This window comes from Pseudonaja textilis, chromosome 3 (genome assembly GCF_049901715.1).
Source record: "Pseudonaja textilis isolate UNSWEBS1 chromosome 3, rPseTex1.2, whole genome shotgun sequence".
Lineage (NCBI taxonomy): Eukaryota > Metazoa > Chordata > Lepidosauria > Squamata > Elapidae > Pseudonaja > Pseudonaja textilis.
Window position 1 is genome coordinate 189,779,322 of NC_141992.1, and position 25,735 is coordinate 189,805,056.

The 25,735-nt window shown below is 41.3% G+C and overlaps 1 protein-coding gene and 1 long non-coding RNA gene across 4 annotated transcripts in view; both read right to left on the reverse strand.

Moving 5' to 3' along the window:
* Positions 1-25,735, reverse strand: part of ADCY8 (adenylate cyclase 8) — a 146,252-nt gene that overhangs the window by 24,320 nt on the left and 96,197 nt on the right. For 2 of the 3 annotated variants that reach the window (XM_026703672.2, XM_026703671.2), the window contains exons 8-11: positions 18,241-18,438; positions 7,886-7,986; positions 6,192-6,393; positions 4,234-4,323 (exon numbers count right to left, since the gene is read on the reverse strand). In XM_026703672.2, coding sequence (XP_026559457.1) covers positions 4,234-4,323; positions 6,192-6,393; positions 7,886-7,986; positions 18,241-18,438 — 591 coding nt within the window. The remainder of the gene's footprint in view (positions 1-4,233; positions 4,324-6,191; positions 6,394-7,885; positions 7,987-18,240; positions 18,439-25,735) is intronic. The other variant, XM_026703673.2, reaches the window with a different exon arrangement.
* Positions 15,225-18,230, reverse strand: LOC148126458 (uncharacterized). Its single transcript, XR_015743310.1, has 2 exons — positions 17,552-18,230; positions 15,225-17,485 (listed from the first exon to the last, which is right to left on the reverse strand). It is a non-coding gene; the product is annotated as an uncharacterized LOC148126458 (long non-coding RNA).

Consider the following 25,735-nt stretch of genomic DNA (forward strand, 5'->3'; position numbering starts at 1 on the left):
AATCTGCAGGAAAAAAATGTAAAGGGATTTCTCCGCTGACATATATGTCTGTGGAGATTCTCAGTCATCCAGGTCATGGTTGTCCCAAAGATGCTTTTTCAGGAGGCAACTGGACTTTCTGGTTTTTCTTTGAAGACATTTCACTTCTCAAAAGCAACTATGATCTTATAGACAGTGATTTCTCATCCCTTGATTGGCAATCTCTATTCACTGGATGCAATACTGTAGAAGACCATTACAACATATTTTTACCTGAAGTCAAAAGAGCTATCAAACTATATGTACCAATAACAACTCCCAAAACCAGAAAAAACAGATTACCCATAACAATGAGGAAGCTTCAATCCAAAAAGAGATCACTCTGGTGGAAAAACAAATCTGGTCACGTTGCCAACTTCAAAAGTCGATACAAAAATTTATGCTACAAGATAGAGACTGAATGCACCAATTATCACATTAAACAAGAGGAAAACTTTCTATGCACTAATTCCACGCATGCTTTCTACAATTTTGTAAACAACAAACTAAAAGACTCAAGGTCCATCCAACCCCTGAAAGGACCTAATGGTAAAGACTGCAATGATGAACACCATTAAAGCCAACCTCTTTAACACATTCTTTGGCTCAGTATTTGTAAACAGCAATGGATCATGCCCACTATTTCCTAGTTGAACCACAGACAACTACAATGATCTAATACATATCGATTTTACAGAAGACATTGCTGAAAAAGCACTACACAATCTAAAACCGTTTCTATCTATTGGACTGGACAAAATATGTGTCTACTTCTTAAAAAAGCTATCCACTGCCATAGCCGAACCTCTAAGCATAATCTTTGAAAAATCTTTCAGGACCAGCTCCTTGCCAAAACTATGGTCACAAGCCATGCTCTACCCCATCTTCAAAAAGGGAGACCCCAGCTGAGTTGAAAATTACAGATCAATCTCTTTATGCTGCATCACCTGTAAAGTCATGGAATCAATTATTAACCAATCCATTATCCTCCACTTAGAGACAAACAACCAATTCTCTAATAAACAATTTGGTTTCAGAAAAAACAATTTGGTTTCCTGTAATCTGCTACTCTTACACTGCAAAACATATGGACTACACAACTCGATCAGGGCAAAGCAATAGATGCAATCTACATAGACTTCTGTAAAGCCTTTGATTCAGTGGTACACGACAAACTACTAAAACTAAAATCTTATGGTATCTCTGGACACCTACATAACTGGATAGAAGCATTCCTGTCAAACAGACAACAAATGGTCAAAATTGGGAACGTCCTATCAAATTCTGTACCTGTCAACAGTGGTGTCCCCCAAGGCAGTGTTCTAGGACCAACTCTCTTCATACTCTACATAAATGACCTCTGTGATCATATTAAGAGCAACTGTGTTCTCTTTGCTGATGATGTAAAGCTATTAACACCACCGACAATACTGCTACCCTTCAAAAAGACCTCGACGATGTATCAGAATGGTCAAACAAATGGCAACTTCAAATCTCAACAGATAAATGCTTTGTCTTACATATTGGCAGAAAAAATCAGAAAATAAAATAAAAGCCAAATAGTCAAGACCTTGTTGATGATCCAAGCTCTGTCAAGGACCTTGGAATACTTATCTCTAATGACCTAAGTGCTAGAGCCCACTGTAACTACATAGCCAAAAAGGCATTAAGAGTTGTTAACCTAATCCTGTGTAGCTTTTTCTCCAGTAATTTCACACTATTAACTAGAGCATACAAAACATTTGCTAGACCAATATTCGAATACAGCTCGTCAGTCTGGAACCCACATTATGTATCTGATATTAACACAGTAGAGAAAGTCCAGAAATATTTCACAAAAAGAGTTCTCCACTCCTCTACTCATTGTAGAATACCTTATGCCACCAGACTTGAAATTCTAGACCTAGAAAACCTAGAACTATGCCACCTTCAGTCCAACCTAAGTATGGTGTATAAAATCATACATTGCAATGTCCTACCTGTCAATGAATACTTCAGCTTCAACCATAACAATACAAGAGCACACAATAGATACAAGCTCAAGGTAAACCTCACCAAACTTGATTGCAGGAAAAACGACTTCAGCAACAGAGTGGTCAGTGTCTGGAATACTCTACCTGACTCTGTGGTTTCTTCCCCAAACCCCGAAAACTTTCACCTTAGACTGTCTACTATTGACCTCAACCCATACCTAAGAGGTCTGTAAGGGGTGTGCATAAGCGCACCATCGTGCCCACCATCCCTGTCCTATTGTTTCTTTTATTTTTCTTATATGTATCCATTTCATGTATTCATGTATTCATCCAATAAGCTTCTTCAGCTCTGACTTCCCTTCCCCACCATCCAGTGAGAGCTGAAGAAGCTTCTTGGATAAGAAGTGAAACATCTTAAAAGAAAAACCAGAATGTCCAGTTGCCTCTTGAAAATGCATCTTTGGGTCTGCTGACATCTACAACAGCTGAAGACTTTTGGAGAGTTCTTGAGAATGTATGAATCTGCTGAAGTTACTGAATCAGCCCTAAAAGTCAACTGCCAGAAGGCCTTCTACCACGATAGGATTATTAATCACTGAAAATTTGATTTTTGTAGATGTTCTCTCTTATATAGGAGAATTATATAGGAGAATTCCTGCATTTTAAGGTTGGAATATCATGTTCTTGCCTGCTGGTGTTTTGGACTATACTCCTTATATACCTTGGCAGTAGACCATGCGTACTCCAGAACATTGGGGAGCACTAGGATGCAAATGGTAGCGTTTAGAGAAAGTTTGGAAGGGATCTTTCAAACCCACTTGAAGTGAAGCAACATGATACAAGGGGTCCTCGACTTTTGATCGCCATTGAGGCCAAAATTTATGTTAAGTGAGACATTTTAAGTGAGTTTTACATGGTTGTTTTTTTTTTGTAAATTTTATTAGTTTTTAAAAATAAACAGACAAAACATAAAAATATAAAAATTTCTTCCATAGGTATACAAACAGTGTGCCGGTTGGTTTACAAATTATTTTGTGCCTCCATTTCGTAGTCTTCAATTACAGTTACATTACATAAAAGCTCATATTATCAATCAAAAATTAAATACCCTAGTATCATTATTAATCAATCATTTGACTATAGTTTTATTCATTCATATTTTACGAGATAACCATAATTTACTTAGTTTATTTTATAACAATTCATATTATCTTCCCAAATCTATCCTAAAAACATTTTGTAGATATAATAAAAAAGAAGTTACATCTTTATATATTTATTATTTTCTAAAAATCTATATATTTCATTACTGTATTTTATTATCTAACCATTGATAGAAAAGGTCCCAAATTTTATAAAATTGTTTATCCTCTTGTTCTCTAATTTCAAATGTCAATCTACTTATTTCAGTACATTCCAATATTTTCTTATGAGTTTTACATGGTTGTTAAGTGAATCACAGAGGTGATCATGTGACCCCTGGGACACTGCAACCATCATAAATACGAATCCGTTGCCAAGCACCTGAATTTTGATCAGGTGACCATAGAAATGCTGCAACGGTTGTGATAAAATGGTCATAAGCAGGAATGGGCTGCTGGGAGTTCGCAGGGGTTTGGCAGAGCCCCTAGCTAAGATTTTGTGCAGTTCAGAGAAGATTCAAATCCCACTCCTGGCTGGTCTGCCCACCCCAACCCTCCCAGGAGTCCCCACATGGCCTGTTTTAGATGCAGGTAAGTGCAGGGCGCGCGCAGAGGCTTGGGGAGGGTGAAAGATGGGCCTCCCAGAAATTCAGGAAGGCTGGAAATGGGCCTGTTTCTGGCTTCCAGAGAGCCTCCAGAGCCCGGGGAGGTTGTTTTCACCCTCCTGGAGGCTCAAGGAAAGCCTCTGGAGCCCGGGGAGGGCAAACACCCCCCCACCCCCCCGTGGTGCAGGAGGCTGACTAGGCCACACCCACCATGGCCATGCCCACCCAGCACCCGGGCGGAGAAACCTTGGCTAAATGTTTTGAAGCCTACCCTGGGCATAAGTCCCTTTTTTTCAGTGCCGTTGTAACTTGAAACGGTCTCTCAACGAACTGTTGTAAGTCAACAACTACCTGTAGTTTACAGCGTCACTGAAGTAAAGCTTTGCTTTGAAGTTTCACATCATCCTAAAGTTTGTTATCTCACCCATCATTACCTAGCCTAACATATGGTGTTGTTGTTTTTTTCTCCATGCAAAATGATATGTTTAGGATTACCTCTGGATACGAGCAAATATCTGTAAAATATACCGAAGAGTTGAAAGTTACATTCTTAAAAGGCAGTTGTTTGTCCAAGTCACACCAGAGCTGTGGACAAAGAAAAGAAAGAAAAATAAGACAATGCAATGCAACTATTTTGTAGAGTCTGTGTTGAGAAATGAAGGACGAAGAATACTTGATTGGGCAAAGAAAAAGAAGAAGACAATCGTATTAATGCCTCCAACTCTGTAAGAATACTCTGGAATAAAGAACCACTTAGGAAAAGCAGAAAAATAACCCTGTATCTTTTTTTAGAAGTCATATACTGAGGGCAATAGCAAACAACTCTTTTGAAATGACAAAGAATCTGTAGTCCATGGGTTTATAAATTGCTTGCATTGGAAGACATCTTAAAAGGATCGTCACACAAACATATTACAAAGCAAACCAGACAGTTCCCGGTTTTTATTCTCTCTCTGGGAATTTTATGAGGCTCGTGGTTATCCTTTCTTTCCGTTGCTGTATGTTTCTAGAACTGGGATTCCAACCTCCACCCCTTGTATTATGGCAGATTTCTATTTTAATATTTCAAAAATATATATTAAAAGAGTGTTTTGTTTTATGTCACACACTCTTGTGAAATGAGTGGCTGTATAAATGAGTGGCTGTATAGATGTTAAATAGATGATAGATAGATAGATAGATAGATAGATAGATAGATAGATAGATAGATAGATAGATAGACAGATAGACAGATAGAGATAGATGATGATAACAGATGATAGATGATAAATAAATAAATGATAGATAACAGATGATTGATAGATGATAGATGACGATGGTGATGATGAATATAGATAGATAGATAGATAGAAAGATAGATATAGATAGATAGATTGAGAGAGATTGAGAGATATGATGACAGATGATAGATAATTAAAAGGTGGTAAATAGATGGTAGGTGATAGAAGAAGAAGAAGAAGAAGAAGAAGAAGAAGAAGAAGAAGAAGAAGAAGAAGAAGAAGAAGAAGAAGAAGAAGAAGAAGAAGAAGAGAAGGAGGAGGAGGAGGAGGAGGAGGAGGAGGAGGGAGGGGGAGGGGGAGGGGGAGGAGGGAGTTAGCTAGATACTGTAGATAGCTAGATAGGTGGGCAGGCAGGCAGGCAGAAAGATGAAATGGGAGGCCAGTAGATATCACAGGGAGTATCTAGGAGTACTTTGGTACCCCAGAACATGTGTTCCATCATTCTGATTTTAGTAATGTCTAAATTGGTTTCCTCCTTATGAATCCACACTGAGAAATATTAGTTGTGTATAGAATGATAGAGAATTAAGGCCCTCTGCCAATTTCAGCTAATTTGGATTGTATTTACACTAGTTCTTGAGAAGTATTACCATTGTTGACTATGTGTAGCTGGAAATGTAGTGTATTGCATAGAACAAAACCATAATTAGGGAAACAAAATCTTCCCAAAGGACAACGACACCAGTGTGTCTCCGAAGTCCCCTGAAAGACTGAATTATCTGGGGTTTGATTTCTTTCCTTCCTTCCTTTTTTCCTCCCTCTCTTTCTTTGCTTTTCCTTTTTTCCTCCCTCCCTTTTTCCCTCCCTCCCTCCCTCTCCTCCCTCCCTCTCTTCCTTCCTTCTTTCACTTTCCAGATTGGAAAAAGTATATTTAAATACTTTCAAGTGCAAAATATCAGAAGCTACTATCCTGGGAAATCAACTTTTCCCAATCTTTCACTTTGCAGATTTTTGGGTTATAGCTCTCATCATAGCCAGCCAGAATGGAAGAATATTATGAAATTACTAACAGAACAGAATTATTTGTAGCTCAGACCTCACAGTATAATGAAATGCTTGTTGTCAAGCACATCTGAAAGGCATCAATTTGAGTAAAGTTGCTTTTAACAACTAGGTTATGCTTTTTCTGCTCCTTTCTCCATTCAGACAAACTTCCTCCTCTGAAATACTTACAATATTGATGATGGCTCCCAAGAAATTAATCATAATTGAGGCAAAGATGATGACATTTCGGGCCAGGTAGGTCTCATTAATCCAGCAGCAAGTTTTCCGGAGCACCAGGGGTAAGCATTTATAATCCTCTGCAGTGGTCATCAGCACGAGAGATGAATGTAATATAATTAGAATTGAAAACTGGACAATCATTGGAATCATTCTGGAGAAGGAAGACACACACACATAGTTAGAAGACAGAAAGAAAGCCTTCCCCTGCATTTGTAGGAAAAGTAAAATCTAATGTTTCAGGGCTTCATAAAATCTTCTATTTTCATCTTAGGACAGGTCTTCCTGGAGAATGTCTACGCAGGTGGCCATTAGGAGCTGATGTCAACTTAATGTTTATTCTTATGCATGCGCATGCAATATACTTGTAGATGTAGGAGAGAAAAAGGCAGAGCTGGGGGTGGAGTTAAGTATGCGATCAGCCTAGAATTGCTATGTTGCCACAAACGGTCCAACCCTCTTGAATTCCATTGACCCAATTCTAGTGCCAATTTAGCATTGAACTAGATTCTTGTGTACAGGCAATGAATTTTAACATATGATCTGATCCAGCCGGAAGATGAATAGTTGTCGGCCACACCTATTCATCTCTGTCCCCTGCCTTTTATCCCCAGAGGCCCCAGATGGGGCCTCGCTAGCAGCGGTAGCTCTTCCTTCCTCAGGATCAGCCCACAGCTTTCCACTACTCTCCTCTCCACTGCACATCTGCACGTCAGGCACTGGACCCAGGTGTTCCTCCTCTTCCTCATCAGCCACCTCCAGACCTGGGGCCTCTTGACTCTCCATCTGAGGGCTGACGGATGGCCCAGGCTCCGCCTCTCTCTCTCTCTCTCTCTTTCTCTCTCTGCCAGCTCCATTCCCTCTTCTCCCTGGGAGCTCCCAGATTGCCCCAATGCTGACCCCGATTCCCACACCTCCTCCTCTTATTCGGCTGCTGGAAGGGCCGGCGGCCGACAGGCCACAACATAGTCCTAAACTTCTGATGATCCCTTGGACAAGTTCATGGAGTCTTCTCAGCCGCATATTCAGATGTGGTACGCCACTGACTTCTTTTGAGAACTTACAGACAGTGACTGGCCCAAAGTCATAGAACTGGCTTCATTTGTCGGTTTCTAGCATGATGCCTTTAAACACTACAGCCCTCACTGCAATCACTGCAATGTGTCAACTAAAAAGATACTCCTTTAGTCTTTTTAGCTGCCAAAAAAAAAAAAAGGAAAACAAGGCATTCTTGAAATGCCTAGATATCAACTCAGCAGCCCAAAGTTGTCCAAGCATAAGAAGGTTATTGGAGAGCATGATGGATGGATGACTCTTGGAGACTGACGTGTCCTATTGGAGAAGTCACATCAAGGGGGTGGGGGAAAGACCAGGGTCAAGGGGGAAATGTATGATTTAGTATTGGCTGCACCCAGCCATGCACCAATATGGCAAATTCTAACAAACCAATTTACTTTTTTTGAGATGCGGCTAGAGACTTTTGCTTTGAATGAGGGTGGATTTGTTGAAGTCCTGACACAATGAGGTGCTAAATGACAACTATCTTTGTGCAGGAACCCAGTTTTCCTACGCTATGGAAACCGCCAGGAAATAGCAACTTTATCCCAACTCCAATTAATCTCTCCATTCCAAACCACAGAACTCACCTCGAAGACGGAAGTAGACTTTGGATGGCAGTGATAAACACCAGAACAATGAATGCACACACCAAGTTCGATTTGAACACCTCATCCCTCATTTGGGAGTACTGAAATAGAAAATTGTACACAAAAGAGAATCGAGTAAGTAAAGTTTCTAGATCAACTCTAGAAAGAGAGCAAAGCAAGGGCACGAGGCTTCTGGGAAATTAGCAAACACAGTTCAATAAAGGAAGCATATTGCTGGGATAAGGATTCAGTATATTAATAAATGAGAATATTTGCAGTTCAGGGTTGGAATAGGAGGTGAAATCCTTGGTGTTCTCTGAGCTTGGTTGTTTTCTTGCAGACGTTTCATTACCCAACTGGGTAACATCATCAAATGCTAGTAAGGAGTGGGTGTACTCTCAGTTTACATTCTAGCGGCAGTTTATATTCTAGCTACTAAAATATAAACTGAGAGCAAGCCCCACTCCTTATTAGCACTGATGATGTTACCTAGTTGGGTAATGAAATGCCTGCAAGAAAACGACCAAGCACAGAGAGCACCAAGGAACCTCCATTCAGTCCACTAACATCCATACAAAGAAATATCCCCCCAAAACACCCATGCTTACAAGTCTCATTAAAGAATTGTGTGCCCTCAACCCTAGGAGAGCAGTAATTCCACATTTGTGCTGGAGCGTTACTAAGATGGCTTTGTCACCTAATCAGGTACACATTTTTTTAAACTCCCCATTGAAGGGAGTTGATGATCTAGAAATGGAGCCAGATAGGTAAGAAGGAGTGCATCTAATGGGAATATCTTTAGGAGCTTGGATTCTGCAGTCTCATCTTTAGCAACAGCAACAATAAAAACTTTGCGTTTATGGATGAAACGTGTAATAGTTATACCCATTGTCATCGGGGCACTTGGTACCATGTCCAAAAATTTTATAGAATAAATCAAGAAATCACACCCTCCTGCAATAACACCAGTGGAATTGCAAAAAAACCTGTGCTACTTGGAACATTGTACATTTTAAGAAGCTATTTGGTTGATACCTAGGATGCTGACAGCAACCCATATCAACCATGAGCACCAGTCAGTGGTATTTCATGTGTAATGAATAAAGTATGTAATAGTAACAGCAACAGTAACAATAACATTAATAATAATAATAATAATAATAATAATAATAATAATAATAATAATAATGGTAATCATTGATATACAATCACAATTGATCCGAAAATTTATGTTGCTAAGTGAAACAATTTAGTTTTGCCTCTTTTTAATTACTTTCCTTGCCACAATTGTTAAGCAAATTGTTGCAATTTTTAAGTTAGTAACACAGCAGTTAAGTGAATCTGGATTCTTCACTGACTTTGCTTGTCAGAAGGTCACAAAAGGGGATCACGTGACCTCAGGACACTTCCAACTACCATAAATATGAGTCATTTGCCGAGCATCTGAATTTTGACTGAAAAGGGGATGCTGAAAAGGCTGTAAGTGTGATAAGCAGTCATAAGTAACTTTTTTTCAGTGCTGTTGTAATTTCAAACAAAACAAATTCACTAAACAAATTGTTGTTAGTCGAGGACTATCTGTAGTAGAGTATTAGGCTGACTGCGTGATGAACCATTTTAATAATAACCACCACCAAAGAGCCTTGGAGGTCACTTAGAAAATCTGCACATAGACAACATTTCCATCTGTCTGTTAGAAAAGGCCAGACTGCACGGATCTGTAGTGGTATGCTACCGGTTCAACCCGGTTCTACTGAACCGGTAGTAAAAATAACTACTGGTGTGGCCGAACCGGTTTCGCCGATGATCAGCTGAGAGGATAAGAGAAGCGACAAGCACATGGATGGAAGGAAGGATCACTCCTAGCTTTTCTTTTCTTCATCCTCTCAGCTGATTGGTGAGTTAGGGGCACGTGCATGCATGTTAGGGGCGCACATGCATGCACAATATGGGCACGTGCAATCATCCACCGAACCGGTAGCGACCAAGGTAGGAACCACTCCTGGCACTGATCCACATATATACAGAACTATGCCAATACATTATGACAGTCTAGGTTGTTGGAAAGAAAGGAATGCATAGCAAAACACTAGCCAAACAACTGGCAGTTGCAATTTCACACTGTTGGTCTCAACTTACAACCTATCACTTAAGAGACTGTTCAAAGTTATGACGGACTTATGACTCGCTTTCGAACTTCTGACATTGAGGGCTACTCCCCATGCAGTCACATGACTCCATTCTGGGCGCTTGGCAACCAGCCCTCATTTACGGATGTTTGCAGCATCTCATGATCACGTGGCCACAATTTACAATGTTTTTGCCAAAAAACCCGGCACTGAGTTCCCACTTTGATCAAAACTGGGCCACAGGAAACAATGGATTTGCTTTATGGCCGTAGCATTCATACTTAATGAATAGGTCAGTCTCAATCATCATGACTTAACAGCCATGGCGGGCAGGCTCTGTTATGGTCATAGTTCAAGGAGTATCTGTACACAGTTACAGCAGTAACCCACTACATCATGGGTGTCAAACTTGATTTCATTGAGGGCCTCATCGGGGCTGTGTTTGACCTTGCGGGGGACAGGGTGGGTGTGGCCAGCTTGACATCACTTGTGTTGGGGACACCTGTGGTGGCCTAAGTGCTCTGGCAGCAAAAATGGCCTCCCGAGCTCTGTTTTGGTTGTCACAGCCTCCTGCAACCCTCAGCCAGCGAAAATGGAGCTCGAGCGGGGGGGGGGGGTGCCTTCCCGAGCTCCGTTTTTGCGGGCAGTGGGTTGCAGGTTGCTATGGCAGCCAAAAACAGAGCTCGGGAGCCCGTTTTCACTGGCAGAAGCACAGTGGGTTGGTCCTTCACTGTTTCCAGGGTGGCCCTGCAGGCCAGATCTAAGTAACTCATGCCCCCCTGGGCCTTGAATTTGACACCCCTGCATTAGATTGTGACTGTTGGGCAGAGGTCTGTGGTAAATGTGTTTTGAGAAATCAGGATGATCTGGGTTTTGCAAGCTTGTTTTGCAATTGAATCATCCATTGCAATCATTAAGAGAGGAGTACCAATCTTTATGAATTACTGAACACTTTCACGCTGTTGAGAATATATAATTGGATATATAGCACTGATTCGTTAGAATACAACCTATCACCCCCTTGTTGCAATATTCCTCTCTTTAGGTATTATTATCAGGCCCCAGACCATGAATAACAAGGGCTGATTCTCCCAAGCTTTTGTTTGTTATTGTTTCACACCTGTAGAAAAAAAAAATCCTGCCAGACTGAGGACTCTAGAATCTGCATCTGCAACAAACTAGGTGAACTAGTAGGGAGGTGCTGTCTGCACCCTCTTTCTCTCACACGTAATATCTGGGCTGAGTTGCCTCTTACTCCTCTGGAATGCACCCCTCCCTCCCAGAATCCACTTCCTCATTGATTCCATCACATTTCTACTTGCATATATTTCCCTTGGCAGGTGAGGTGAGGGGGTAGATAAGCATAACAGATAAGGACATTTGAGAGGGGAGGCAGTCAAAATGGTGGCTGAATGACCACAGTCCCATCCCATCTGATTGGCCCATCTTTTAAAGTTATATCAGGAGAAGCAGCTGCTTAGACAAACTTCCTATTTGCTTCAGGAGCTGACAAGCTATTTCTTTATTTTGGTAAGGTTGTAAGATTACAAAGTCCCTGATCTGATCCCAGTTAGGTAAGTATTTCCCTCTTTTACCTTAACTAGGTGCTCAATTCCTGCTAGATCAGTTTTTGTTCAACCTCAGCGTCTTTAAGATCAATTCCCAGAATTCCCTAGTCAGCGCGCCAGCTCAGGAACCTGGGAGTTGAAGTGCATACATCTTAAAGCTCAAGTCTATACACCTTAAGGAAGGGCAGAGAGCTGAAGGGATATAAAACCTGCCCAATGAGATAGATAGATAGATAGATAGATAGATAGATAGATAGATAGATAGATAGATAGATAGATAGATAGACAGACAGACAGACAGATGGATAGATATAGATACAGACAGACAAATAAAATTGATAGATAGATTAATAATAGATAATACATAGGTTGACAGACATGTAGGTAGATAGCTATGTAGTTAGAGATAAACAGACAAACAGACAGATGGTGAAAGAGGTAGAAGGATGATGGATGGGTTGATAGAGAGAAATCATGATGGATAGATGGATAGATGGTGGATGGATGAAGGGATGGATGACAAAAGATGGTTAGATGATAAACGGATAGAGAGATGGAGGGATGGAGGGATAGATATAGATAGCTTAATAGATGATAGAGAAACATAGGCAGACAGAACAGAACAAGGGAAGTTTGTGAAATGCACAAGGAGAATGAACTGATCTCCATATTCAAAACACTTCTATATATTTAACTTTTCCAAGAGAGAGAGAGAGGGAGGGAGGGAGAGAAAGAGAGAGAAGGGCTAAAGGGCAGGTGAGAATGTGTGAAAATCAGGATGGACTGAGGCCACTTCCACACACCGAACCCTGAACGAGACGAGTACATGCAGTGAAGATTACAACGCTATCAAAACTCCATCTTTTTCCTCTGCTGAGCAAATTTTGCTTTGATCTAAAAATAAGCCTCCCGGAGAGCTGTTGTGACGGAACATTCACCCCCCTCTTCAGCCTTTTAGCTGATACTTTTTACCTTCAAAAAAAAAAAGTGAGGTGGGAGAAATCAGATGAGCTGACATGTTTGTAGCTGTGAAGTCATTTGCTGTTCCCTGAAAAGGATGACCATCATCAAGAGATGACACATCGAGATGGCTGATCCTTCTCTGTTTTCAGTACTTTACAAATTGACGGGGGTTTAAGTGGTTTTGGGTGTCCTTGGAGAGTGCTCGGCTGTCATCAAGATAGCCTCGAGATGCCGGAAGGGGCTTTCAAAAGAGGATGCTGGAAGCACCTGGAAATAACAGGTTCTCGGCCGGAAGAGGCAGATGGAAGATCTGGGTAGGATAAATTACCCATCCCTTTTGAAAGCTTTAAATCAGATAGATCTGCTGCAGGGAAGCAGGGAGCAGGAATCACTTGAATTAAAACCAGAGGCACAGTGGTGGGATTCAAATTTTTTTTTTTTACTACCGGTTCTGTGGGTGTGGTTTGGTGGGCATGGTGTGGTTTGGTGGGCGTGGTGTGGTTTGGTGGGCGTGGCATGGCATGGCATGGCATGGCTTGGATGGGAATGGCAGGGAAAGGATACTGCCAAAGTCCCCATTCCCTCCCCCACCCCACTAACCTGCTTTCCAGCTCCGTTCTCCTGTGCAGGGCAACCAAAGAAGACCCAGCCGATCAGCTGGGACTCAGGAAGTAGATAATAGATGGGGAGCTGGCTGAGGAATTCTGGGAGTTGAAGTCTATAAGTCTTAAAGTTGCCAAGTTTTGAGACTTCTGCTCTAGCCGATCAGAAGGAGATTGGGCCCTACTAATGTTTTTTTTTCTCCTTCTTGGGTTGATGTGCATTTCAGGAAGGAAAGGTGAAGCAAAGGGTAAGATGATAATGGCAAGAAAGGTCTGGTGGCATGAATTCGTCCTATATCTTCCAACCAAGAGCGGGTTCTGTTCTATAACTCAGTGTCTTGGCATGTTGATCGCACGTCTTCATGGGATCTGGAGAAGCTTCCCAGAGAAGATGATCATAGAGCTGGAAGCTAAAACATATGAAGAACGGTTGCAGGAATTGGGTATGTCTAGTCCGGTGAAAAGGAGGACTGGGGGAAAACATGATAGCTGACTTCCAATATTTGAGGCAGTGGTGGGATTCAAATATATTTATGACCAGTTCTGTGGGCGTGGCTTGGTGGGTGTAGTGTGGCTTGGTGGGCATGGCAGGGGAAGGATACTGCAAAATCCCCATTCCCTCCCCACTCCACTAACCTGCTTTCCAGCTCCGTTCTCCTGTGCAGGGCAACAGAAGAAGTCCTAGCTGATCAGTTGGGACTCAGGAGAGAGAATAGATGGAGGCGGGGCCAGTCAGAGGTGGTATTTGCCGGTTCTCCGAACTACTCAAAATTTCCACTACCAGTTCTCCAGAACTGGTCAGAACCTGCTGAATACCATCTCTGATTTGAGGGGCCGCCACAAAGAAAGGGGTTGTTTCAACCTATCTTCCAAAGAACCAGAAGGCAAGACAAGAAACAATGGAAACTAATGAAGGAGAGAAGCAACTCTAAAAATTCAGGAGAAATTACAATTAATCAGTATAACGGCTTGCCTTCCATAGTTCTGGGGTCTCCATCACTGGAGGCTTTTAAGAAGAGACTGGACAGCCACCTGGTCTGAAATGGTATAGGGCAGTGGTGGCTAATCTTTTTGGGCTCTCGTGCTAATAATTGCGTGTGCGCTTATCTGCTCATGCTCGCGTGCATCATCCAGAAGGCAATGCGTGCAGTGCCCCCATGCCTCCTGTACATGTGTGAGCAACCCGCGCAACTCGGGAGACTCGTGTGACCCACACTGCGTGCTTCTGCGCATGTGTGTGCGACGTGAGTTGCACGCTGCATGCTTCTGCACATGTGTGAGTGTCTCCTATGTGCCGCCGCGTCCCCACACATGCGCGCCAGATACCCAACAACCAGCTGGCACGCATCGCAGTACATGTTTTCTGGGTGAGTGCTCGCGGCCGGCAGTAATGGCTCTGCGCGCCACTTCCAGCATGCGTGCTATAGGTTCGCCAGCATGGGTATAGGGTTTCCTGACTGAGAGGGTTGGACTAGAAGACCTCCAAGGCCCCTTCCAATTCTGTTAAAATCTAAGAAGAGCTTTGAGTGCCTTCTCACCCTGCCCTCAACCAGGATTACAAATGCTTCCTTGGAGCAATATTTTTTTGCCATGTCTTCCAGATGATACTACTTTCATCTCAAGTCATGAATTAGATAGGCTTACTCAGCCTTAGCTATATTGGTCGTTATTTTAGCTCCTCCTCCTTCCCCTCCTTACATCAAGGTCATCCAAGGTCAACCAAAAGGTCAAATCTGTTAGGCTTTGGCATCCAACAGATGAAGAACAGCCGAGGTATTCAGTGATTAGTGAAGAACAAGAGAGGCAGGATAGAAATGAGTAGAGTAATAGGGACAGTAAATTTCACCAACTCAAAACTCAAAACCTAGACAAAAAGATATTGAAACTTAGAAAAAGATATACATAATTGAATTTAGAAAGGAATGACATAATTAAAAGCAAGGTTGAGAAAACTAAGGGAAGGGAAAAATTATTGAGAAAATGTTAAAATAGTAATAAGATACGGAACAGAACACAAAGATGAATATGAAATTGAGTTTGTGTTTGTATGGAGAAGTGATAACCCGGGACCATGCTATTCTCAAAAAAAGATATTTTATTTGCATTATGTTTTGTGAAAACCTAAATAAAATTTTTCCAAAAAAACAAAAAACTCAAAACTTAGACCAGAACTGGTTTATTTTTTAACCAACTCAAGGATGGATGAAGAACAATTCAACACCCAATGGGAAAGGTCTTTTTTATTTTTGGAAATTGGTTAGCTTAGGTTTGATCTTCCCTGGCCTTGACCAAACTAGGGATTGATGGAATCCAATAGTGGAACATGTAATTAAAGTCATCTAAAAATACCAAGCTGAGTGTTTTCAAAATTTAAAACAAAATTTAATTCCTTTAAGTAAATTCTAGCCTCTTTCCTGAGCTCAACTCATGTTTGATCACCTAAGAAGGGACATTCATACAACACCTGTCTCTTTTCCCTCCATCTCAACAGAGGTGATCAGTGATCACATTTCTCAAGGATACAGACCTTAAAAGAAAATCTGTATCATTGTTAATAAAAAGGGTGCAATTGTGTCTGAAAGTAATATATTCCAACAAAGACCTTTTAATGGAATACTTCCTCTGACCTAAGTGGATTTAAGATCTCAACAATTTTAATAACAAGTCGGATAAAGCCAACCACCAGGAGTATAATTGATTTGAACAATAATTAGAAAATTTAATTAGTTATTTAATTTTATTCCATAGCAAAAAGAATCAGAAAAAGGCAACTTCCTCCCATTTTATCCTTATTTTTGGAAAAAGAAAAAGAAAGTAATAGAAAATGGACCACTCAGTATTGTATTTTAGCAGCATATTCTTAGGTGCTTAGAATAAGTGTTGGGGGAAGGGCTAAAGTGACCCCAAGCCCCAGGTGACATATCCCATTTTAAAGATATATGAAATGTTTCACCCCATAACTTTGGTTTGCTGGTTTCTTACTATTCATATTCCCTCTATATATAATTTATATCATTATGTAAGATCTGTGTAAGTGTTAACTACTCTGCTGTTCTCTTATCCATCACTTTGCAGTTAGGTTTACAAAATGTGCTAAACCTTATGCCCTAGTCAACAAAACATACATCACACCACATGCTATGCCCAACAAAATAAATTCCATTACATCTTCATATCTTCTTAGTCTAGACTAGCATGCAATGTGCACCCAACCTAATGCTCCTGTTCATTTTATCCTTCAGTGACTTATTTTCAGACCAACCAATTCTTTGTCATTCAAGTATCTGATCTCATGACAAGGGAAATTGTAGAAAAAGGGATGGAAACTAATCAAAATGAGATCCAACCTAAAACGAAGAAGAAATTTCTTGACAGTGGAACAATTAATGGTGGAACGTGTTGCCTTCAGAAGTTGTGGATGGCACCATCCCTGGAGGTTTCTAGGATGTGATTGGACAGTTATTTGTCCAGGATGGTTGTAGGGTCTCCTGCTTGAGCAGAGGGTTGGACTAGAAGATCTTCAAGGTCCCTTCCAACTCAGTTTTTCTGTTATTTTGAACCCTGGGAAGAGATCTTGGCTAAATGAAAAGAAGGGAGCTTCAGGGAAGCAAGGATACTTCAACTGAGACTAAGAAGTAAAGAAGAAATGAGGCAACCGTAAACTTGGATGTGTGATTGGTTATCCAAATGAAGTCACAGAAATTGTAATAATGGCAAGGAGAAGCAAGAACAATGCAAGTATGTCAGATGTTTACATGGTCTCATCTGGGGTACCTTTGCTTCCCTGAAGCTCCCACCCTTTCACTTACCCATGGTCTGTCTCCTGGGTTCCTTGCTCCACAATAACAAGTGAGCTGCATCCAATCTTACCACCTTTCTCCCCATAGTTGTTATGCGAATCACTGCTGTTCTTACACGAATCATGCAGTAGTTAGCAAATCTAGTTTATGCCGCTGATTTCGCTTGCCAGAAGATGGCTGAGAAAGTTGCCAATGGCAATCACATGACCCTGGGATGTTGCGACTGTCATAAATACATGACAGTTGTCAAGCACCCGAATTCGGATCACATGACTAGGAAAATGCTGCAACAGTTAAGTTGTTAAGTTGTTAAGGGGCAGTTGTTAAGTCACTTTTTTCAGTGCTGCAGTAATGTCAAATGGTCACTGAATGAATGGTTGTAAATCAAAGATTATCTGTATATTTGGAGGGTTCACACCATAGATTATAAGTAACCAAACATGTTGCACAAAAGGTCTATCACCTTCTTTATCTCTCTCTTCATTTCTCTGTCTCTCTGTCTCTCTCTCTCTCTCTTTTTCTCTCTTTCTACCTCCATCTCCACTTCTACTTCCACCTCCACCCACATTTTCATCTCTATCTCAACCTCTATCTCCACTGCTACCTCCACCTCCATTTCCATCTCCACCACCATCTCCACCACCACCTCCATCTTCATCTGCATCATCATCTCCACCTCTACCTCCATTTCCACCTCCACTCCTTCCTCCATCTCTGTCTCCATCTTCACCTTCACCTCTACCTCCATCTCCATTTCCACCCCCACGCTCACCCGCTCCTCCACCTCCACCTATCGCTCTAAGTTTAGCCTGTTGTGCAAAGGCATCTCTTAACTCTTTATCTGACCTAGCTTAGCATGTGCAACTTTTCCCGGGGTCACAGTTAGTCTCTGGAGGTCATTTGCTGATGACAAAGAAAGACAGTTGTCCCTGGGGAAAAGAAGGAAAACCCTACATCTAATTTAACTAAACTGTAATTTTTAAATATGGTAACTACCACACTCTCCATATATTTCAGTTTTTCTTCTCTGATCCCATCCAAGATGTCTGGGGGCCACTTGTGGTGGGAGCTTTCAGCTTTCATTAAGCTTTCAGGAGCTTCCCACACACCCCAGATCTCAGGATCTCCACCCTTTGTAGCCGAAGGAATCTTAACAGCTCCATTTTTGAGGGATGGGAAGAAAGGGAAGGGGAAATTCAGAAGGGAAACCCACCACCATTTGGTCTTTTCTACTCAACGGTCACTGTAAGTCAATCTGAGTTGGCAAAAGTCAATCTATCAAGACCCAGCTACCTTATGTTCCAGGCCAGAGTCTTTAAACATCAGGGAAAAAGGCTTGATATGCTCTCTTCGCAACTTATCGCCACTCCGCAAGTCGATGGTGTGTTCTATTCGCTTGTTAATTTCCTCAGGCCCAGACTGGACATGCAAAGCTTGTGCAAGATGGTTTGGAAGCAGATTTATTGAATTTCTTGTTAGGGCAGCCAGAGTCTAGGGGAAAGCACATGCAAAAAGAATAAACCGGCTAGTCCCCTTGTGGGTTAAAAAAAATGCAAAATGTTCTGTTCTTTTCAATGATCATGTCGCACTGCAAATTGTTAAACAGCATCCCATGCAATTCATTCATCCAGCCATCTGAACGTTTTAGGAGGAGAAGGCTCAACTAGCAAAGGGCATCCAAGAAGAACAAGCAAACTCTCTGGGTGGCATCTTTTCAAGTGCCACCCGAGCCTCTTGGTTTGTCTGCTTAACATTCATCTTGCCAGTCATTGCTTTAAAATTTAGAATGAAGTTGGGTATGGAATGGGACAATTCTCCACAGCCAACTTATCATGGTGAACTCGCCATGGCCAACTTGACATGGTGGACTCACTGTAACCAGCTTGCCATAATTTCTAGGGCACAACTTGTCATGGTGAACTCGCCATGGCCAACCTGACATGGTGGACTCACTGTAACCAACTTGCCATAGTTTCTAGGGCACAACTTGTCATGGTGAACTAACCATGGCCAACTCGCTGTAGGATAACTTGTCATGGGGTGGATTCACTGCAGGACAATTCAATAATTCAACTTAATTATTTAAAATAAACAATTATTTTAACTGTTGTCATTTGCATTTCCTTTTGTCCCTCCTTTTGCATCCTTTCTTGAATGAGCCTATTCCAACCTTTCTTTGATATTAGTGTAATTCTTGTCTTGCAGGGAGTTGACCCATGGCAAGTTGGTCTGCAGCAAGTTGGCGGTGGCGAGTTGTCCTGTGTTGAGTTGGCCACAGTGGGTTGTCCTAGACCCAGTTGGGTTAACCTGTTAAATTTACTGAAATGTTGTTCAAAGCCGGGGATCTAACATGAGTTTTTCTTATCCAATTATCAATAGAACTTAGCACTTAAGATTTATATTCTGCTTCGTAGTGCTTTACAATCCTCTCTAAGCAGTTTACAGAATTAGCATATTGCCCCACAACCATTGGGGGTTCTCATTTTACTGACCTCATAAGGATGGAAGGCTGAGTCAACTTGGAGCCGGTGAGACTCAACCTGCCAAACGGCAAGCAGCTGGCAGTCAGCAGAAGTAGCCTGCAGTACTGCATTCTAACCACTGCGCCACCACGGCTCATATTATAAAGGAGTATGATGAACATGAACACATTATCCCAGGAAGAAAAGGATTATTTTCACTTTAGAACTGGCTACAGCACCCCAAATCATTTGGAGGGATTCATGCCGACATATCTGCTCTGCCCCGGACACAATAAGAACTCTGGTGCTTTCTGAGCTTTGTGGTTTGCTTGCAGACATTTCATTACCTGACTAGATAACTTCATCAGTGCTAGGAGTGTGAAGTTCACACCCTGTTTCTATGTAGTAGTTTGCCCCAAATAAGAAGAACCCATCCCAATCAGTCTCCGTGCATCGACAGTGTTGAAACAAGACAGCGACAACCACACCCTTGGACTTCATTCAAACATATGTCTGAGCATGCTTTCGTTGCACATCAAGTCAGTGCTTTCCAAGGCTGTGAATTATGGGCTCCTTTGAACCATTTTAGGTGATTTACCCATCTGGTCAAGGCTGATCCTTTCTAGACCTCTCTGGGAGCATGCACCAGAAATGTGTACTGGTGGGAACGAGCCTTGGACTTAATGCCTCTCTAAGATCTTTGGGCAGAGAGTCACTCTGTGAATGAAATGGGTGGCTTCTTAATTAATTAATTAATAATAGTTAGCCACTTAACTTGCTTGCATAGGTCTCTAGAAGGGTTATAGGCAGCCCTCAACTTCTGACTACCCAACATTTCCATTGCTAAGTGATGACTAAGGGCTAAAGATTAAGTGAGTTTTGCCCCGTTTTATGACTTTCTGCAGTTAAGTGAATTGTTGCAATTGTTAAAGGAATAATGCAGTCGTTAAGCAAATCTGGCATCTCCCATTGACTTTGCTTGTTAGAAATCAGCTGGGTAGTTTACCAATGGGGATCACATGTGATAACTACATGAGAGAATAGAACAGAGTGGAGTGGAGTGGAGTGGAGTGGAGTGGAATGGAATAGAACAGAACAGAACAGAACAGAATATAGAGAATAGAATAGAATAGAATAGAATAGAATAGAATAGAATAGAATAGAATAGAATAGAATAGAATAGAATAGAATTCTTTATTTGCCAAGTGTGATTGGACACACAAGGAATTTGCCAGAATTTGAGCCCAAATTTTGATCACATGACCATGAGGATGCTACAACAGTCATCAGTGAGAAAACCAATTACTTTTTCTCAGTGTTGTTTTTAACTTTGAATGTCAATAAATGAACGGTTTACGTAGCATTCATTTGTATGGTTACTATCTGTACAAATATGATCAAGGGAAAGGGCTTACAAACATTTTGTATCGAGGCACCTTCCTGAAGTTCCTGTAGGAATTTCTCAACACCTTCTACTGAATGTACCATGAACCTTTGTCCAGATCTTCACACTTCAGCGCACAAAGATCTATGGAGGAACCTTCTTTGAATGGGTAGGAATGTGTCTGTGCACTGGTAGCACTCATATATGCGCTCTGGTTGTACATTGGAAAGCGGGCAGTATCATGTTTTTAACCCTTGTGCAATGTTTATGCAAGATTTCTAGCTTACTCCTGATTATTTGTGTAATTGGAAATGCTATGGCCTGCAGCTTCTCTGTGTTCTTATGTGAATAACCAGAGTTATTTGTTTTGCAGAGTGAGATGGGAAGCATATAAATTACAGTAAATTACATAGATAGATGATAGATAGATAGATAGATAGATAGATAGATAGATAGATAGATAGATAGATATGTGTGTGTGTGTGTGTGTGTGTGTGTGTGTGTGTGTGTGTGTGTATGGATAGATGGATGGACAGACAGATGAAGAGATGGGTAGAGAGATGGATGGATAGATAGATATAGATGATAGACAGAAGTTACAAGATAAATGCTAGATTATGATAAGAGATAGATAGACAGATGGATGGATGGATAGGTGTGTGGATGGGTTTGTGGGTATGTGGATGGATGGATGAATAGATGGGTAGAGAGAGATGGATGGTTGGATGGATAGATAGATATAGAGGTAGAAGATAGAAGATAAGTTCTAGATTATGATAGAAAAGATGGATGGATGGATGGAAAGATGGACGGATGAACATACAGAGAGACACAGAGCCAGTTCTAATTAATAGGGTAGATGATTGTTATAAAAATAGTCATATTGCCTGCATTTTTTAACATTTGCATTGCAAAATGTGTTTGTATGCTTGCTTGTTTGTTTTACAGCCAGAAGCTTATGAGAGAACTATTGAGAGACCTTCAGGGAGTTTAATTTAAAAGCAGTTCAATCTAATCTCTAGATCAAATTGAATTGGAAAGTTTAATTGTATCGTCAAATTAAATGCAATGCCTTCTGGATGGAATCAAACATGCTGGGGGGTCTATTTATGGAAAACAACCAAGCTCAAAGAACACCAAAATGAGAAAGTAATTGCATTTATGATATTTTTTTAAAAAAACCATACAGCATAATTTTCTTCCTTCAAAATGTTTAAATAGCATGGCATGACAGCTAACCAGTAGTGACTTGAAGGAACTGTATGAAAGAGGAACATATTTTCTTCCCACGTTAACTAATATCTATCTTTCGAAGGAAGGCTGTTACAAAAACTGCCATATTACTTGTTCTATGTGGTGATGTCCATTTGAAGCTATGCTAAATAGGAGATTTCATAGAAGAGGAAGAAAGTTTTATTCAGACCCTATTTTTAATACTTCACAACTTAACCTTTTCTATATCTGCTTCGTGGGTTTAGCAGGTCCTACAGATGCTTGCTCCTGGGGAGGAAAGCTATGGCAAATCTAGACAGCCTGCTAAAAAGCAGAGACATCACCCTGCCAACAAAAGTGTGTATAGTCAAGGCTATGGTTTTCCCAGTTGCAATGTATGGCTGTGAAAGTTGGACCATAAGAAAGGCTGAGCAGCAAAGAATGGAGGCCTTTGAACTCTGGTGCTGGAGAAGACTCCTGCGAGTCCCTTGGGCTGCAAGGCGATCCAACCGGTCCGTCCTGGAGGAGATCAACCCCGGCTGCTCTTTAGAAGGCCAGATCCTGAAGATGAAACTCAAATACTTTGGCCACCTCATGAGAAGGAAGGACTCCTTGGAGAAGAGCCTAATGCTGGGAAAGATTGAGGGCAAAAGAAGAAGAAGGGGACAGCAGAGAATGAGGTGGCTGGATGGAGTCACTGAAGCAGTAGGCATGAGCTTAAATGGACTCCAGAAGATGGAGGACAGGAAGGCTTGGAGGAATATTGCCCATAGAGTCATGATGGGTCAGACACGACTTCACAACTAATAACAACTTGCAAATAAATGTGCAAAAGAATCCCACCTTAAACTATTTTTAATTTCACAAATTTGGACTCTTATTAAACTAAGACGGGTTCCCAGAGATGCAGATTTCAAATGCACCTTGACCCTAACTATGTCAGTAAAATACGGCTAGATAAATCAAAATATTTAACAGCATCCCATTTTCACAAATAGTCCTTTGGAAGTCTATCAAAAGCCTTCCTCAATTTTTGATCTCCAGCAACTGACATTCTAGAGGATGTCTTTGAATATGGAGGAGCTATTTATCATCCTAGCTAAAACTACTGATGAAGCTACTCTTAAAGAGAATATTTGTAGCTCAGATTTGAGATGAGGGTTCCTTGGTGCTCCCCAAAGTTGCTTGTTTTCTTGCAGATGTTTCATTACCAAGCTATGTAAGAGCTTCTGTCATAGCACTGATGATGTTATCTACTTTGGGTAATAAAACATTTGCAAGAAAACAACCAATCTCAGAGGGGATCAAATCAAAGCTACTCTTTTGACTTATTCATCCAGGGGTCCCCAAACTTGGCAACTTTAAGACTTGTGGACTTCAACTCCCAGAATTCTCCAACCACCTATGCTTTAATCTAATGACCATCAGCACATCACAGGGCAATACATTTCATTAATAATTCTACCGGTAAGTTATACGGAGTAACACAATAAATATTTATTTTGTGATGAATCCCTCATGTGGTACTTTCACTTGAAAGGCCTCAAGGCCTGGTATTAGAAGAGGGGGAAGTCACTGCCTATCTCAGGCTCGTAAAACTCCCTTTTATGATTGTGTAATCCCCTCCCTTAGTAGGGATGCAGTGGCTCAGTGGATAAAATGCTGAGCTTGCTGATCAGAAAGATTGGCAGTTCGGCAGTTCGAATCCTTAGCACCGTGTAACAGAGTGAGCTCCCGTTACTTCTCCCAGCTTCTGCCAACCTAGCAGTTTGAAAGCACATAAAAAATGCAAGTAGAAAAATAAGGACCACTTTGGTGGGAAGGTAACAGTGTTCTCTGCGCCTTCAGGCATTTAGTCATGCCAGCTACATGATCCCGGAGACGTCTTCAGACAGCACTGGCTCTTTGACTTTTTAATGGAGATGAGCACCACCCCCTAGAGCTGGAAATGACTAGCACACATGTGCGAGGGGAACCTTTACCTTTAATCCTCTCTCTTAGCTTGGGGTGAAGTCTGGGCAACTAGATGGAGTTGAGCGTTTACAGTTTGGATGCCCTTTCTGATGCCTATGCGGAGTTCACAGCAGATATTTTTTCTTTACAACCTGAGAAAGAAACATTTGTTGCTACCTAGGATTGAACTCTCAACCTTCCAAGTGGGAGGTGAACATCTTCACCATTAGGTCATCACGTCAATCAATCTCAGGCTTGTAAACAAGTCCAGACAACTGAGTAGCCTGCTTGGAGATGAGAGAAGAGGGGCAGCACTTCTGCCTCCATTTCTTGTTGGATGCAGAGAATAAAGGGAATATTTAGTAATGTCTCCATCAAAAAATTTCTTCTCATCCACTTCTTCTTTCTCTTTACTGACCATCATTATATCATCTTCCAGCATAAACCTTAACCAGTATTTCTCAACCTTAGCATCTGTAAGCTGTATGCATTTCAACTCCTTGAATTCCTTAGCTAGCATGCTGGCTGGGGAATTCTGGGAGTTGACGTCTGTACAGCTTGAAGTTCACAAAGTGGAGAAATACTAGTTTGAACTACCTCCATTAAAAATGAAGGTTTTAAAACCCACGGCTTTCCAAGTTGTGGAACTTCAACCCACATCACCTTTAGCTAGTATGACCAACAGTGATAAATCCCAAAGGTGCTATTTTCAGGAAACAACTGGACTCTCTTTGTTTTTACGGGTATCCTTTACAGATTAACAGAGTTGGAAGGGACCTTATAGGTCATCTAGTCCAATGCACACACTCCACCCAAGCAGGAGACCCTACACCATGGCAGATCTCCAGTCTCTTCTTGAAAGCTTCTGAAGGCAAATTCTGTTCCATTGGTTGATTGTTCTCACTGTCAGAAAGTTTCTCCTTATTTCCAGGTTAAATCTCTCCTTGTTCAGTTTCCATCCATTATTCCTTGTCTGGCCTACAGGTGCTTTAGAAAATAGCTTGACCCCTTCCTCCTCTCTGTGGCAGCCCCTCAAATATTGGAAGGCTGCTATCCTGTCTCCCCTGGTCCTTCTCTTCACTAGACTAGCCAAGGCCAGTTCCTGTAGCCGTTCTTCATATGTTTCAGTCTCCAGTCCCCTAATCATCCTGGTTGCTCTTCTCTGTACTTTATCTAGAGTCTCAACATCTTTTTTATAGTGTGGTGACCAAAACTGGAGGCAGTACTCTAGCTGTGGTCTTACTAAGGCTTTATAGAGTGGTATTAGTACTTCACTTGATCTTGATTGAATCCCTCTGTTAATGCAATTTAGGATTGCATTAGTTTTTTTGGCTGCTGCTGCACACTGTTGGCTCATATTTAGCTGGTTGTCCACTAAGACTCCAAGATCCCTCTCACAGTTACTGCTATTAAGCCTGGTTTCACCCAGTCTATATGTGTACTTTTGGTTTTTCTCGGATGAGAAGAAACATCTTCAAGGAAAAACAAAGTCCAGTTGCTTATTTGAAAAAAAAAGGACCTTTGGGACAACCATGACCTGGATGACTGAGAATCTCCATAGACAACAGTGATAAAGGATGAAAAATGACGTTTGAGCTACAGGAACACCAATAACAACAATGCTGACCCTAAAAAATCATACTATTTTGGTATTGTCCTTCCAGTGCAGTTCTTTCTTGAAAACACATTTCGCTATGATCCATAGTTCCTTGATTTTTTTTTATACCCAACCTTAAAAAGTCAATCTTCACAGTCACAAGGAACACTGTATACCTCA